The sequence below is a fragment of the Notamacropus eugenii genome, chromosome 4 (genome assembly GCF_028372415.1).
Source record: "Notamacropus eugenii isolate mMacEug1 chromosome 4, mMacEug1.pri_v2, whole genome shotgun sequence".
NCBI lineage: Eukaryota > Metazoa > Chordata > Mammalia > Diprotodontia > Macropodidae > Notamacropus > Notamacropus eugenii.
Genome location: NC_092875.1, coordinates 7,620,671 through 7,637,260, shown reverse-complemented (window position 1 = coordinate 7,637,260; position 16,590 = coordinate 7,620,671). Strand labels below are relative to the sequence as shown.

The window sequence follows — 16,590 nt, the reverse complement described above, 5'->3', positions numbered from 1 at the left end:
TCTGTATCACCAAGGCAATATTCACAGCACTGGTGGTGACTATGAATATGCCAGCGTAGTTCTCAATTGCAAAATATAAAAGACTCTCCATACAGAAGGCAGAAGAAAAATGTTTATTTAAACACCAAATCCCAGAACCAGAAAGCAAAATCCATCATGGTGACCAAGAAGTTAATAAACCTGATCACAGCAGAGGGCAAAGCCATTCTCAAACCTCTCCTCCCTCAGTCAGGGCCTTCTCACTATCAACTATCACAAAGTGTCAGTTGGCCTGCCTTCTTTCCCCTCTGACCTGATCCCACTCACTCACTTCCTCCTGGTTTTGCTCTACCCTTCCTCTTCCACCTCTTCAGCAAGCTCCTCCCACCACATGTGACCCAGGCTTCCAGATCACATGGGCCTATTAATTAATGAGAAAGATCTTGCCATTTAAATGACTAATACAGGCTTCCAAAGAAACCAAAGAAGAAATAAATAAGGATAAAGACACCACAGGGCTAAAACATGCAGTCTAATGAATCTTCAATGACTCCCTCAGTACCAGGGCTCTCCAAAGACAAATTCCAGTAGAGTTCCCCTGAGATAGGGCCTAAAGAGATAAAACATTTATTATGCACTTACTAGATATAAAGCTCCACGAACCACATCTTCTGTTCTTTCCCCCATACTTTTGATGCTCCAAACATGTTCTCCAGGAGGCCCAGATGCTACAGAACCCCTTGTCCAGGATAGGCAGGAGAATCTCCCCAAAACAGTCAGCTCCATGAGCATTTATGAGTTAACTCAAGTACATGAGATAGCCAAGGTAAAGAGACTGAAAAATCTGAAAGTGCTAGAGAAAAACTGGATATTATCATTATCCTCTATACTATTAAGAAGTGCCTACTAAGTGTCAAGCTCTCTACTAAGCTCTAGGGACAGAAAGAAAGGCCAACACAGTACTTGCCCTCACAGAGCTCCCACTCTAATGGGGAAGACAACATGGAAATAGCCCTGTACCTATCGAAGACCACCAGGGGGAAATGGAGGCAACTCCAGAGAGACTTGGGCACCAGCCTGGAGAAGAATGGGACAGGTTTTGTTATGGTTAAGCCCAATTTGCTTCCACAGTTCAATCAGAGTAAGAAACAACAATCCCTCAACGTTGTTCTCAGCCCATAATATAACAACTTTAGAAGTTAACTGGACAAGAGCCCCATACATTCCCCTGATAGTCACAGGGAAATGATCTTAAATTATTATCAATGTATAGGAGACCAACAAGGTAAAATGGAGGCAGCCCCAAACTGCCTGGAGGAGAATTCTGTAGGGTGTTGTTATACTTAAGTCCCAATTGGCTGCCCCAGTTCAATCAGGGTAAAAAACAACAAACCCTCAACATGGTTCTCTATATATGATATAGCAGGTCCGGAAGGTAACTGGAGGAGAGACTCATGCAGTCCAGTCACCTCACAGTCACAGGGAGAGCCCTGTCCACACAAGGCTAAGAATACACAACGTGGTGAATCTTCAAAGGCTCCCTGCAGTACCAGGGCCCTCCAAAGACAGATTTCAGGTGAGATCCCCTGAGATAGGGCCCAGCAGACTTATCTTAGCTCTTGTAGGAAAGGTTGAGATGAGGCCATGAGGGTGTCCTAGATAGCTTTCTAAGGCTGCTGTCTTTTCCCCAAACCCAGGGAACCACAGTCCCCTTTGTGGTCCACAGCCTGCTTTGCAATGCTGGTGGAGCCTCTAGCTATCCTGCTTCTCGTGGACTTTCTAGGTCTGTGGAGGACTCATCCCAACCAATCTTGGCTAGCCCCTTCTGGCCTCAGAGGGTCAAAGCCTGCTACAGATCTCCTCCAAAGAGGGAGGGAAGAGCAGCCCAGAGTCCTTCAAGGATACAGGAAGCATGGAGGGGTCAGAAAATGCCCTCATTCAAGGCCTGAGCCTGCTTCCTGAGGCTATTCTATAGGGATAATGATTCTCCCTCTCCCTAAAGCTCTCTGTAGTTCCCTTCCTCATCTCTGAGGAGTAGAATCAGGGTTCTACTAGAGCTCTCTCTGCAAATCCCTCAAGAAACCTATAAAATGAATCTAAATAAATTTTCGAGGAGTAGAGGCCACAAAATGATGGACTGAAGCAAATTTCCATCCCAAGACATTCTGGAAGGTCAATGGGAAGTGTCTGTCATACTGGGTTGGGAGCAGAGTACATTTTGGCCTGGGCCATACCCTACACAGATGGAGCTGGAGCAGGCTTTAGGTGACTGAATCAGTTGTGGCTGCTGTGATTTTTGGACTTCCCAGCCCACAAAGGCCAAAGTAGGCTTCAAAGGTCAGTGGGAAGTGTCTCTCACCTGACTGTGAGGGGAGCATGGTCCAACTCCAGTTCCAGCTCAGTCATGGTCCTGGCCCCAGCCCAAGGACAGCTGGTGCCCACTGCTGAAGTGGAGGCTGCTTCTGGATGCTATTACTGAACAAAGAGCACAGAATTCAAGTAATTGGCTGGGGAAATGAGCAAATGGGGGAAAAGTAACAGATTGTGGATTCTTACTTTCTTGGTAAAGAGATATTTTCTTACATCATTGGCCATGAGGAAGATTAAAACATATGATCAAAAGAATACAACAAAGTCAAAATTCCTGTGTCCAAAGTCTCTAAGAAAAATATGAATTAGTCTCAGGTCATGGAAGAACTCAAAAAGTATTTGGAAAACAAGTAAAAAAAGTAGAGAAAAATTAGGAAGAGAAATGAGGGCGATGCAAGAAAATCATGAAAAATGAGTTAACAGCTTCCCAAAGGAAATCCCCAAAAATGCTGAAGAAAATAACACCGTTAAAGGTAGACTAAAACAAGTGACAAAAGACGTCTGAAAAGTCAATGAGGAGAAGAATGCCTTAAAAAAGCACAATGGGCCAAATGGAAAAAGAGGTTCAAAAGCTCACTGAAGAAAATAATTCCGTAAAAATTAGAATGGAGCAAATGGAAACTAATAAATTATCAAGAAATCATGAAACAAAGCCAAAAGAATGCAAAAATAGAAGACAACAAGAAGTACCTCATTGAAAAAACAAGAGATCTGGAAAATGGACCCAGAAGAGATAATTTAAAAATCATTGGACTACCTGAAAGCCACGATCAAAAAAAGAACCTAGACATTATCTTTCAAGACATTATCAAGGAGCGCTGTCCCTGATATTCTAGAACCAGAGGATAAAAGAGAAATGAAAAGAATCCACAGATTACCTCCTCAATGAGATCTCAAAAGGAAAATTGAGAATATTGCAGCCAAATTTCAGAGTTCCCAGGTCAAGGAGAAAATGTTACAAGCAGCTAGAAAGGAACAATTCAAATACTGTGGAAACACAATCAGGATAACACAAGATTTAGCACCTTCTACCCTAAAGAATCAGAGGACTTGGAACACAATATTGCAGAAGTCAAAGGATACAGGATTAAAACCAAGAATCACCTACCCAGTAAAACTGAGTATAGTACTTCAAGGGGGAAATTGGAACTTCAATGAAATAGAGGACTTCCAAGTATTCTCATTGAGAAGACCAGAGATAAATAGAAAATTTGACTTTCAAATACAAAAATCAAGAGAAGCGTGAAAAGGTAAACAGGAAAGAAAAACCATAAGGGACTTATTAACGTTGAACTGTTTACATTTCTACATAGAAAGTTGATATTTGTAACTCATGAAACCTTTCTCAATATTAGGATAGATGGAGGGAATGTGTGCATGAGTGTGCATGTGTGTGTGTGTGTGTGTGTGTGTATGTATATGTATATATGCATGTATGTATACATACATATATAGATAGAGAAAGAAGAAAGAAAGAAAGAAAAAAGGAAGGAAGGAAGGAAGGAAGGAAGAAGGAAAGAAAGAAAGAAAGAAAGAGAGAAAAAGAAAGGGAGTGAAGGCACAGGGTGAGCTAAATATGAAGGTATGATATTTAAAAACAAAATTAAGTGTTGAGAGGAATGTAGTAGGGAAAGAGGTAAGGAAAGGTAGAATGTGGTAAATCATCTCATATAAAAGAGGCAAGAAAGAGTTTTTACAATGGAGGGGAAGAGGGGGAAGATGACAGGGAATAAATGAGCCTTCTTTCATCAAATTTGGCTTCAGGAGTGAAAGCATACATACTCAATTGGGTATGAAATTTTATCTTACCCTACAGGAAAACAGAGGGGAAGTGGTTAAGAGACAAGGGATAATAAAAGGGATGGCAGATCAGGGGAAGGGGTAAGTAGAAGCAATTACTTTAGTAGAGGGACAGGTCAAAGGAGAGAATAGAATAAATGGAGGGCGGAACAGGATAGAGGGAAATATAGTTAGTCTTTCACAACATGACTGTTATGGCAGTATTTGGCATGACTGCACATGTGCAAGCTATATCGAATTTGTTGCCTTCTCAATGAGGGAGGGTGGGGAGGGGGAAGTGAGAGAATGTGGAACACAAATATTTAAAAATGAATGCTAAAAATTATTTTTACGTGTGACTAGAAATGACATACAGGCAATGGACTATAGAAGTCTATCTTACCCTACAGGAAAATAGAAGGAAAGGGGATAAGTGTAGGGGGCTGTGATATAAGGGATGTAGATTTAAGGAAAGGGTAATCAGAACATAGTCTATCCTGGGGTGGGAAGGAAGGAGGGAGATGGGGAGAAAATTTGAAATTTAAAATTTTGTGGAAGTGAATGTTGAAAACTGAAAATTATTAATTTTTTTAAATAAAAAAAACCAATCTTTTGCACTCTGGATGACCTCACCCTCTGTCAAAGTGCACTGCTTAAACCAGAACTTGGTATTCACTGTCCCTTATTTCCTAGACTCCTCAGAGCCATCAATCCCCTGGTTGGATATGCTCACAATCGCTCTTCCTGGTAATAGCTTAATGAACCAAACCTGGTACTATACCCTGCTGGAAGACAATCAATTTGGAACCTGCTCCCACAGGACAAGGAACACTTGAATTATCCCTATATGAGCCTGCCCTGGAAAAAGCTACTTAGGAGCTGAGAATGACTGTCATAGTCCAGCCCACTCATATATAAGCACTGCCCATGCACCAACATGCTGAGCCCTCCTCAGGAGGGATGGGGGGGGCTTCCTGGCGTTCAATTCATTTTTCTCTCTCTGAAATAAATTGTACTGCTGTTTTGTATCCTGACATACCTGCCTCTGGCCTGCCCTGCTTGAACTCTAGCCATTCTCTGGTTAGAGACTGGTCCAGTCTGGAATGCATTAAAAAATCTGCTTACAAAGGACAAATGGAGACCAGAAGTCAGGTGTGTCTGAGGAGATGAATGAGACCTGGAGGTCATTCAGTCTTGGACATCTTGGGCTCAGCCCTGAGCCTGCCTAAGTCAGGCACCATCCCTGATCCCAGCTCTTCTGACCCTGAAGAGTCTGGCTTCTCTCTCTGCTTCCATATACTCTCCTCTCTGACCAAACTGAATTGTCCTCCCCACATTCTTTGACATGGTTCCAAACTCTCAACACATCTTCCAAGAAGTCCATATCTCTCTCCTGCTCAAACTTTTTCTTTCAACTGCCTTGGTTCTCCTAAAAGTAATGATTTTTTCACCACTGAGCCACGAGATGCCTGATGAATGGGCCAGAGAGATGCCTCCATCTTTCTATGGACAATGGCCCCTTTAACAGAGGACGAAAGACCAGTAGTGAGGCCCTGGGGCTCAGTTTCCTAAAAGGAAGGAGCTTAGAGGAGATTGGTCCCATGTTAGATGAAAAGAGAGGGATAAAGAGAAAAGACTAGAAAGTGGGATTGGGGAAGGAGAGAAAAAGATTAATAAGAGAAGTGGTCCAGTGATAGGGGGATGGACATTCAGTCATGAGACAAGTGTGAACAAGCTCCTGGCCAGAGATCTCCTGATATTCCATTGCCATTGGCTCTACAGTCACCAAAAGGAGGCCTTGGGATGAATTTGGGGCTGAGTTGGGTTGGAAATGCCCCCTTGGGCTCATGACACCTGAGCTCCTTGTCTCCTGCTCTGTGCCCTGGGGGAGGCTCAACTGATGCTTCCTTCCAAGTCCCTCACCCTGGACTGGGGGCAGATGCAGAGTTGCTCATCCTAAATACTCCACCTTTTTAGGGGACATTTCAGAATTCTCTTAGACCCCAGAGTCTAAACAACATCCTCAGGTACTAAAAATATGCAGGCCTGTCCAAAATGATTGTTCAGCATTCACCCTATGCCAGGCACTGTGCCAGGTGCAGGGGGAACAGTAACAAATAACACTTAGTCCTTTCCTTCTATGGGAGGAGCCCAGATACTCCTGAATGGGCAAGGACAACACAGAGAAATGCCAGGGAGGTGAGGGAAGAGGGGCCTTCCCAGGTAGGTGTTGAGGGGAAGAGGAAAGGCCTCAGGCAGAAGGGGAGGCTGGAGCAAGAACTCCTAGAAAAGGCCCCATACCATCTCCCTCACTATTTCTCCTTTCATTCTCAGACCTTTGTGATTTGCCTGAGGGTGGGAGTGTGCTCAGACCTGGAGGGACAGCCAGCATGGAGTGTTTGCCAGGGACTTTGAGGTTTACAACACAATGTCATTTAGTTCTAAGTACCTGCCTTGGGAGGAAAGGGATATTATGTTCCCATTTTACACATACGGGAATAGGGTCCCAAACAAGTTGGCGACTTGCCCAGGGTCACACAGCTCATAAGCCTCAGATACAGGAATTGAAAACATATCTTCTGGACTCCAAGTCCCAAGCTCTAACCACTGCACTACTGAGCTTCAGATAGAGTAGAGAAGTGGGAGTGGAGCCAAGATGATGGAATAAAAGCAGGGACTTTCCTGAACTCTCCCCCAAAGCCCTCCAAATACCTGTTAAAATGACTCTAAACAAATTCTAGAGCTACAGAACCTACAAAAAGACAGAGTGAAACAAATCCCCAGGCCAAGAAAACCTAGAAAGTAGAAAGGAAGGGTCTATGGCATGAGGCAGGGAGTAGAGCACAGTTCTGCTCTGATCTCACTGGCACAGACTGACTAGAGCGGGCCCCAGGGGACTGAATCATTGGTAGCTGCATCAGTCTCCAAACTTCTCAACCAACAAATACCAAAAAGGTCAGTGGTGAAACTCTGTGGGACCTGGGTAAAAAGGGAGTGCATGGTCTGGCCACGTCTGGCCCTGGCCCCAGCCCCAGGGTGGTGGTGGTGGTGGTGGCACCTGACAGTGGTGAGAGCAGCATAAGCAGAGGCTGTTTCTGGAACCCTGGGCCCACAGATGGTGAGGAATCAAGTGGTTGATACAAAATCCCTGAAGCCTGGGACACTATACCCACCCCCACTCTAACCCCCACTGGAAACAGAGTCCTACCTTGAGAAAGAATTAGAAAGTCAAGTATTCAACTGAGAAGATGAGTTAACATCATAAAAGAATTCAGACTTACTTTAAGAATTCAATCTTACTTTAGTGACAAAGAAGAGTCAAAGCTCCTGCATCCAAAGACTCCAAGAAAAATATGAATTGGTCTCAGGCCATGGAAGAGCTCAAAAAGGATTTTGAAAACCAAATAAGAGAAGTAGAGGAAAAATTGGCAAGAGAAATGAGAGTGAAGCAAGAAAATCAAGAAAAAGGAATCAACAGCTTCCTAAAGGAGACCCTCCCAAAATACTGAAGAAAAATAATAATCTGAAAATAGACTAACTCAAATGGCAAAAGAAGTCCTAAAAGCCAATGGGGAGAAGAATGCCTTGTAATGTTAGAGAACTAAAAACCTTCTCCTTCCATTAATGGGTCTTCCCACTGAAGGAAGCTTGATTAGGTGAGATTTCTTTTGTAGGAAGGCACATACCTTTTGTTAATTTCTAATGAGACACTGGTTCTCAAGGGTTGTGATATTTCTGGCTCTGAAAAGTGTATAAATACTCTCAGGTGAAGTTTTACTTTGGGGCTTAGTTTTGGGAATAAGATTTTGTGCCAGATGAGACTCTGGGAAGCCACTAAGGAGCCCCCTGGCTTTGAAAACTCAGATGTTGGTGCTTCTCTCTCTGGTAACTATGTATTTATGGTCAGACAGTTGGATCTGTCTGTTGGTCTGTGATATATGTATTGCTTATGGTCAGATTATTGGGAGCCCTGTCTGTTGATCTTTATTTCTCTGTTTTTTTTTTTTAAGTTCAGAGTGCTGACTTTTTACTCTGAACTAAGGGAATGATATATGTGCATGATTAAAGTGATTGTTGACCACCCCCCCCAAAGTTTTTTTCTTTTAGAAAAGTAGATGTAAGAATCTGTGATAGTAGGCCATCCTGTGTATGTGAGGGTGCTTGCTTTTACATGCCTTAAAAATCATAATTAGCCAAAAGGAAAAGGAGGTCCAAAAGCTCACTGAAGAAAATAATTCCTTAAAAATTGGGATGCAGCAAATGGAAGCTACTGATTTTATGAGAAATCAAAAAATTATAAAACTAGACAACAAGAAGGAAAAAATACAAGAAAATGTGAAATATCCTATTGGAAAAACCACTGACCTGGAAAATACATATAGGAGAGATAATTTTAAAATTATCTGACTATCTGAAATTGATGATCAAAACAAAGAGCCTAGACATAGTCATTCAAGGGATTATCAAGAATAACTGCCCTGATATACTAGAACCTGATGGGAAAATAGAAATTGAAAGAATCCACCAATCACCTAAAAGGAAAACTCCTAGGAATACTGGAGCCAAATTCCAGAGTTCTCAGCTAAAAGAGAAAATGTTGCAAGCAGCCAGAAAGAAACAATTTGACTATTGTTGAAATACATTCAGGAAACACAAGATCTTGCAGCTTCTATATTAAGGAATCAAAGACCTTGGAATATAAAATTCTGGAGATCAGAGAAATTAGGATTAAAACCCCTTCTGGGGACAAAATGTATATTCAGTGAAATAGTGAATTTTCGAGGAAATGGAGGACTTTACAGCATTCTTAATGAAAAGACCAGAGCTGAATGGAAAATTTGACTTTCAAATACAAGAATGAAGAGAAGCATGGAAACTAAACAGGAAAGATAGATCATAAGAGACTTATTAAATTTGAACTGTTTACATGCCTACATGAAAAGATGATATTTGTAACTCATAAGACCTTTTGCAATATTAGGGTAGTTGGAGGAGAAAGAAAGAGAGAAAGAGAGAGAGAGAGAGAGAGAGAGAGAGAGAGAGAGAGAGAGAGAGAGAGAGAGAGACAGAGAGAGAGACAGAGAGACAGAGAGAGACAGAGAGAGAGAGAGAGACAGAGAGAGAGAGACAGAGAGGGAGAGAGACAGAGAGGGAGAGAGAGAGACAGAGAGAGAGACAGAGAGACAGAGAGGAAAATAGAGAGCAAGCACAGGGTGAGTTACAAGCAGCCAGAATCAAACTATTGAAGTATTGTGGAAACATAATGTGGATAACACAAACCTCCTTACTCTGGATTCTCTGTCCAGAGGCAGCACATTGGGCAACCAGAGAAGGGGCAGAGTCCAAGACCAGATCCCCTACAGAGGAGGGAACTGGGTCCAAGGTCAGATCTCCTTCCGAAGGTTGGTGGATGAAGGTAATGGAGACAAAGATCTATCTTTGAGCCATGAGGGAGTTTTCTTTAAAGGAGAAGCTGGGGGTGGAGAGCAAGCAGGGCCCTGAAGGCTCTGCCTGGGCCCAGCAGGGAAAGGGAGATGAAGGACAGAGGCTGAAGCCCAGGGTCAGATGGAGGTTTGTGTCTCACTTCCCCCTCTCTGTCAATCACTGTGAGCTTTGATGTTACCATCCCAAGACAAACAGTAATAATCAGCCTCATCCTCAGGCTGGACCTGAGAGATGGTTAGTTTGTTGCTTTATTGCTGCTGGAGCCAGAGCATCAGTCAGAGATCCCCCTGGGTGCTCCTTGTCCTTATAAATGACCGCATTTCTACTGGTCCCAATGAGCATACACCTCATCCAGCAGAGCCCTGCACAGGTGAGGCTGGCTGACTGCCTCAAGGTCACAGACATGGAGGGAGCATGGGTCATCACATAGGAGGTCAGAAAACCTGGAAGGAGAGAAGAGATCTTGTCCTGGAGGTGTTTCTGCTTTGCCAATTAATGAGGAAGCATCAGAACCTTCTCCTGGAAGCCTTTCCTGATCTCCCCAAGGATTGGGGACCCACCCTTAAGCTACTCTGATTTCTTCTGCATTTCCTCTTCTGTGCACATTTGGTTCTTCCTCTGGAAGGATGTCCCTTTGGCATTCTGACAACCCCTTCCCCAATCTACCCTCTTTTCTGTCATCCCTCCTACACTTCTCTTATCCCCTTCCCCTCCCACCATCAGAGAGCCAAGCCTCCTTACAATGGACTCTCTGACCAGAGGTTACAGACCAGGAAACCAGAGGAAGGGGCAGGGTCCAAGGCCAGATCCCCTGTAGAGGAGGGGGAGGATCCAAGAACAGATCTCCTTCAGAAGGCTGGTGGATCAAGGCCTTGGAGAGAAAGGTCTAAGTTTGAGCCATGAGGGAGTATTCTTTAAAGGAGAAGCTGGGAGTGGAGAGCATACAGACACCTGGAGACTCTGCCTGGGCCCAGCAGGGAAAGGGAGAGGAAGGACAGAGGCTGAAGCCCAGGGGACAGACAGGGGTTTGTGTCTCACTTCCCCATCTCTCTCAGTCACTGTGAGCTTTGGTATTATCATCCTCTGACTCACAGTAGTAATCAGCCTCATCCTCAGCCTGGACCCGAGAGATGGTTAAAGTGGCCACATTGTTGCTGCTGGAGCCAGAGAATCGGTCAGACACCCCCTCTGGTCGCTCCTTGTCCTTGTAAATTATCAGTACAGGAGGCTGGCCCCATTTCTGCTGGAACCAATAAGCATACTTCTTATCCAGCTGATCCCCTGCACAGGTGAGGCTGGCTGTCTGCCCCAGGGACACAGACTTGGAGGGAGGCTGGGTCAGCACATAGGAGGCCAGAGAACCTGGAAGGACAGGAGAAGAGACATTATCCTGGGGTTCAGCAGATTGGCCTTGGGTGAAGGGGAGAGATCTCCACTGCAGTAGCCCCCAGGCTGAGCTCAGGGTCAGGGCTAAAGCCCTGCAGGGGGTGAATTCCAGGGAAAGACACTGGACTCCTACCTGTGCAGACAGTGAAGAAGGGCAGGAGGACAAGAAGCCAGGCCATGCTGGAGACACCCGGAGAACTCTGCTTCCTCAGGCCCCACAGCTGGGGCTGGGCTGCCCCAAGTCTGTTTTATGCTTTCTCTAAGACCAGGGGTGGGACTTTTCCAGAAGTCACTTCCTCTCTCCTCCTTATATATACCAATCCCTTCCTTCTGCCCATGTTCAGGACTGTCCCTAGGACTGGGTAGGCTTTCTGGCTGAACAGCTCTTAGCTTGCCCCATAGAAGGGGCTGGAAAGGAAGCACCTGTGAGGGGCTCACACAGACCAGAGAGCCTGAGGCGGGGTCCTCAGGGGCTGAGAGTCCTTGGACTCATGGCCAGCCAAGCTGAGTCAACATTCTCTGTACACTAGCTCCCTCTGCTGATCCTTGGCCCCATGGTGGCTCCTGGGAGGGGCAGGAGATAGGCTGCTGAATCCCTGCACCCCTATGGAGGGCTCATCCTTTCACCTCCAGAGACATGAGACCAGGCAGATCTTGGAAGGACTGGAGTCCTATTCACTGAATGGATGGAAATCTGTAGAAGGGAGGAGGAGAGCTGAGACAATCATGGGATGACCTCAATGTTTTTAGTAGAGGGTTAAGTCACCTGCTGAGGGAAGGAAGAAAGAGGTGAGGGCTTGAGGAGTGTGGAAAAATAGAACAGTCCTTGGGGAGGAGAGTGAGATGGAGAGTTAGGGAAGCAGACTAAAAGGATTTCTGCCTGGAGGGCTGGGAGGCCTCTGGGGAGGGAAGAGTGCAGGGGGCCCTAAGATTGTGCTTGGATCTGAGGAGGAGGGTGGGCGCTCTCAGGTCAGGCCTGGGGAAGAACTCAGTGGTCTCCCACCTTCTAAGAACTGGCAGGGAGGGGGACACTATGTGAGACTCAGATGCACAAAGGACCCTTCCCTGCCTCCTGCCCTGAGCAGGGACTTCTCTCACTTAGGGGAGAGGGGCCTGCAGCTCTCCCTTTAGGGTCTTCTCCTTTCATCCACATGGACTCACTCATTCCTGGCGACTGTCTCATCCAGGGCTGAATCAGATAATTCTCAAACTGCTCCATTCATGATTGCCCCTTTGAAAATCAATCCATGGCAAAGAGTTAAAAGGTGCCAAGTCCTATACTGAGTGCTGGAAGGTTAGAATGTGCCTGGGATAAGGCATGGCCTTCAGTGTGGCTGCTGTGTCTCACTCAGGTCTTCCCCAGCCTGTACTTTATGTCCCCTGTGGTATCCTCACTGGGGCCCAAAGCCTGTGGACTGCCATAGCCCCCAACAGGGACTTCTGTCACAACCAGTGTGTGTCAGTTCCTGGGAAGGGTGGAGATATTCTGGTACCTGAACAGTAACAGCTACTAGAGGGAGGCTAAGTTACAAGATCCTTCCATACTTCATCCAGGCTTACCCACATCAGCACCTCGAGGCTCTTTCCACAAAAGAGCAAAATAGTAGAAGATTGGGGGTGGAGCCAAGATGGCAGAGTAGAAAGACACACATACACTAGCTCCGAACCCACAGCCCATAAAATATCTGTAAAAAAGATCTCCCAACAAATTCTGGAGCCGCAGAAGCCACAGAACAACAGAACAGATGAGATTTCTGTTCCAGAGTGCCCTGAAAACCTCTTGCAAAAGGTCCATCATGCCCCAGACCCAAAGCCCAGCCCAGCCCTGCCTTGGCCGCAAGGCACCGAGAGGAGCGGATCCGAGTGGGCTTGAAGGACAGAATCTCCAGAAGCCACTCAGGTCCCTCCACCATGGACCCCAAAGGTTGATGAGAGGGTCTTCTCGGCTTGCCGAGAGGGGAGTGGGGTGCCCCCATAACTCAGGCCCCCTCAGGAGGCAGCAGCAGAGGCAGGAGCAGACCAGGGCTCCCCAAGCAGGTAGGAGCTCAGATCCATTGTTGAAGGTCTCTGCATAAATCCCCTGAGGGAACTGAGCCCAGTGAGGCAGCCCTGCCCCAACCTGAGCACCTAAACTTAATCTCACACTGAATAGCAGCCCCACCCTTGCCAAAAGCCCTGAGGCTGGGAAGCAGCATTTGAATCTCAGACCCCAAGCACTGGCTGGGCGGATCTGGAGGTGTGGTGGGTGTGGAAAGAAAACTCAGAAGTCAAGTCACTGTCTGGGAAAATGCCCAGAAAAGGGAAAAAAAATGAGACCATAGAAGGTTACTTTCTTGGTGAACAGGTGTCTCCTCCCATCCTTTCTGATGAGGAAGAACAAGGCTTACCATCAGGGAAAGACACAGAAGTCAAGGCTTCTGTATCCCACACATCCAAAATAAATATTCCATGGGCTCAGGCCATGGAAGAGCTCAAAAAGGATTTTGAAAATCAAGTAAGAGAGATGGAGGAAAAACTGGGAAGAGAAATGAGAGAGATACAAGTAAAGCATGAAAAGCAGGTCAATACCCTGCTAAAGGAGACCCAAAAAAATGCTGAAGAAAATAACACCTTGAAAAATAGGCTAACCCAATTGGAAAAAGAGGTTCAAGAAGCCAATGAGGAGAAGAATGCTTTCAAAAGCAGAATTAGCCAAATGGAAAAGGAGATTCAAAAGCTCACTGAAGAAAATAGGTCTTTCAAAATTAGAATGGAACAGATGGAGGCTAATGACTTTATGAGAAACCAAGAAATCACAAAACAAAACCAAAAGAATGAAAAAATGGAAGATAATGTGAAATATCTCATTGGAAAAACAACTGACCTGGAAAATAGATCCAGGAGAGACAATTTAAAAATTGTGGGACTACCTGAAAGCCACGATCAAAAAAAGACCCTTGACATCATCTTTCATGAAATTATCAAGGAAAACTGCTCTGAGATTTTAGAACCAGAGGGCAAAATAAGTATTCAAGGAATCCACAGACCACTACCTGAAAGAGATCCAAAAAGAGAGACTCCTAGGAACATTGTGGCCAAATTCCAGAGTTCCCTGGTCAAGGAGAAAATATTGCAAGCAGCTAGAAAGAAACAATTCAAGTATTGTGGAAATGCAATCAGGATAACACAAGATCTAGCAGCTTCTACATTAAGGGATCGATATTCCAGAAGTCAAAGCAACTAGGACTAAAAGCAAGAATCACCTACCCAGCAAAACTGAGTATAATACTTCAGGGGAAAAAAAGGTCTTTCAATGAAATAGAGGACTTTCAAGCATTCTTGATGAAAAGACCAGAGCTGAAAAGAAAATTTGACTTTCAAACACAAGCATGAAGAGAAGCATGAAAAGGTAGACAGCAAAGAGAAGTCATAAGGGACTTTACTAAAGTTGAACTGTTTACATTCCTACATGGAAAGACAATATTTGTATCTCTTGAAACTTTTCAGTATCTGGGTACTGGGTGGGATTACACACACACACACACACACACACACATGCACACATACACACACGTAGAGACAGAGTGCACAGAGTGTATTGAAGAGGATGTGATCATATCTTAAAAAAGTGAAATCAAGCAGTGAGGGAGAAATATATTGGGAGGAGAAAGGGAGAAATGGAATGGGGCAAATTATCTGTCATAAAAGAGGCAAGCAAAAGACTTTTTAGTGGAGGGAAAAAGAGGAGAGGTGAGAGAAAAACATGAAATTTACTCTCATCACATTCAACTAAAGGAAGGAATAAAATGCACACTCATTTTGGTATGAAAACCTATCTTACAATACAGGAAAGTGGGGGATAAGGAGATAAGCAGGGTAGGGAGGATGATGGAAGGGAGGGCATGGGGAGGAAGGAGCAAAATGAGGTCAGCACTCATGGGGAGGGACAGGATCAAAAGAGAGAATAGAAGTAATGGGGGACAGGATAGGAGGGAGGGAAATATAGTTAGTCTTATACAACACGACTATTATGGAAGTCATTTGCAAAACTACACAGATATGGCCTATATTGAATTGCTTGCCTTCCAAGGGGAAGGAGTGGGGAGGGAGGGAGGAAGGGAAGTTGGAACTCAAAGTTTTAGGAACAACTGTTGAGTACTGTTCTTGCTACTAGGAAACAAGTAATACAGGTAAACGGTGTTAATATTTAATATAAATTTTAGACTTTAATAAGGGCCAAAGTTTGAATTAAGAAGAGTCTGGACCTAATAGTCTCCTTTGTTTAGAGGATGCCTACACCTTGGGTTGTGAATAAACAATTTCAAAGGCCTGTTTAGGACAGGATGTCTGCAGTCTGGGTGATGGGACTTTTCCTTACCTTGAATCACAAAGGCATGCTATGGAAGGAAGATGCCCATAGCCTGGGATCACAAAACCTAATTACAATGTGTTTACAATGTGAGAACTCCTTTCTCATGGCAAAATGTACTTAAGACAGTCAATTTCTGTACAAAGTCAGCCAGTTCTGATCCTGGCTCCATAGCGCTATGTAACCATTTTCTTTATGGGGAATTGATTAATTAATTAAATCATAAAATGTATGCATTTAGCCTGTTGCCTTTTCTCTAACCAAGTTTTCAGGTCAACCGTTATGGAGCCCAAACATGGATTGGAACTGAGGAACAGAACGGACATTTCCTCATCTTGCCAAAGCCAGGACTCTGGAGCGAATAGGAACCATTTTTCTTAGAGTCCTGGGCCTTGACGGGGTCGGGGTAAGTCCTTCCATTCCCAGCTTCCAAAGGACTCAACAATTCCCTTTAAAGATAACCGCAGGACAGAGACCACTCTGCGTGAAAATGCTTCTGTATTAATTAGGTCTCTTCTGAAGATCGATCTAGGGAAATCAGCTAGCTATGGGTCAGTCAAAACCTAGAAGTAGAAATCTGGCTGACAAGACCCCTGCTTCTTGTATGCCAAGCCATTACCAACCTGATGATGACAGATATTGCTAGCACTAGTATCAATCAACTAAAGATAGCCCTAAATTACGTTGGCCACCACAGGGCTCTTTTGGACTGGTCAAAGTTACTTTATCTTACAACCAAATTAAGAAAGGCCAACAAAACAACTAGCCAGCAGTGAGAGTGTTTCGTCTTGGGCTTGCTGACTTGATTGAGTGAGAACAAAAGACAGGTAGCCTCTTCCCTGTAAGGCTGGGAGCTGCTTCAGCACCTAGCCGTATCCTGGCAAAAATTCTTTCTTCTGGCTCCAGTCTGTCCTTCCCTTCACTCCTTCCATCCTATTCCTCACCCCTTTCTTCCCTCCCCTTCCCCTTGAAGGCCTCTGATCTGGGGAAACTGACGGCACCTAGATGCAATATTTTCTCCTCGCCTTCCCCTTACCTGCCTTAGCCCTGAGGAAGGCAGCCTCTGTTTAAGCCTCCGTTGCCTCCCTCCTCCCCATTCCCCCTCCCCACTTTCCTTTAAGGACTCTGGTCTTGAAGAGGACAGTTACAATTCACTTAAGAACCAGAGGCCTTGAACCTATTCCCATGGGGCCTCTTCCTTTAAGGCACTCAGAAACTTTGGGGCACCAAGGCTCCCCACCCCTCCAACGACCACAGGGGTGCTCTGAGCAAAGGCTGTAGGA

The 16,590-nt window shown here is 45.0% G+C and overlaps 1 gene segment (V, D, J or C); it reads right to left on the bottom strand.

The window, feature by feature from the left end:
* Positions 1-2,077: 2,077 nt before the first annotated feature.
* Positions 2,078-11,203, bottom strand: LOC140498886 (immunoglobulin lambda variable 3-25-like). The segment is given in 3 exon segments: positions 2,078-2,454; positions 10,666-10,935; positions 11,093-11,203. Coding segments are annotated over 3 exon segments (393 nt in total).
* Positions 11,204-16,590: the final 5,387 nt, after the last annotated feature.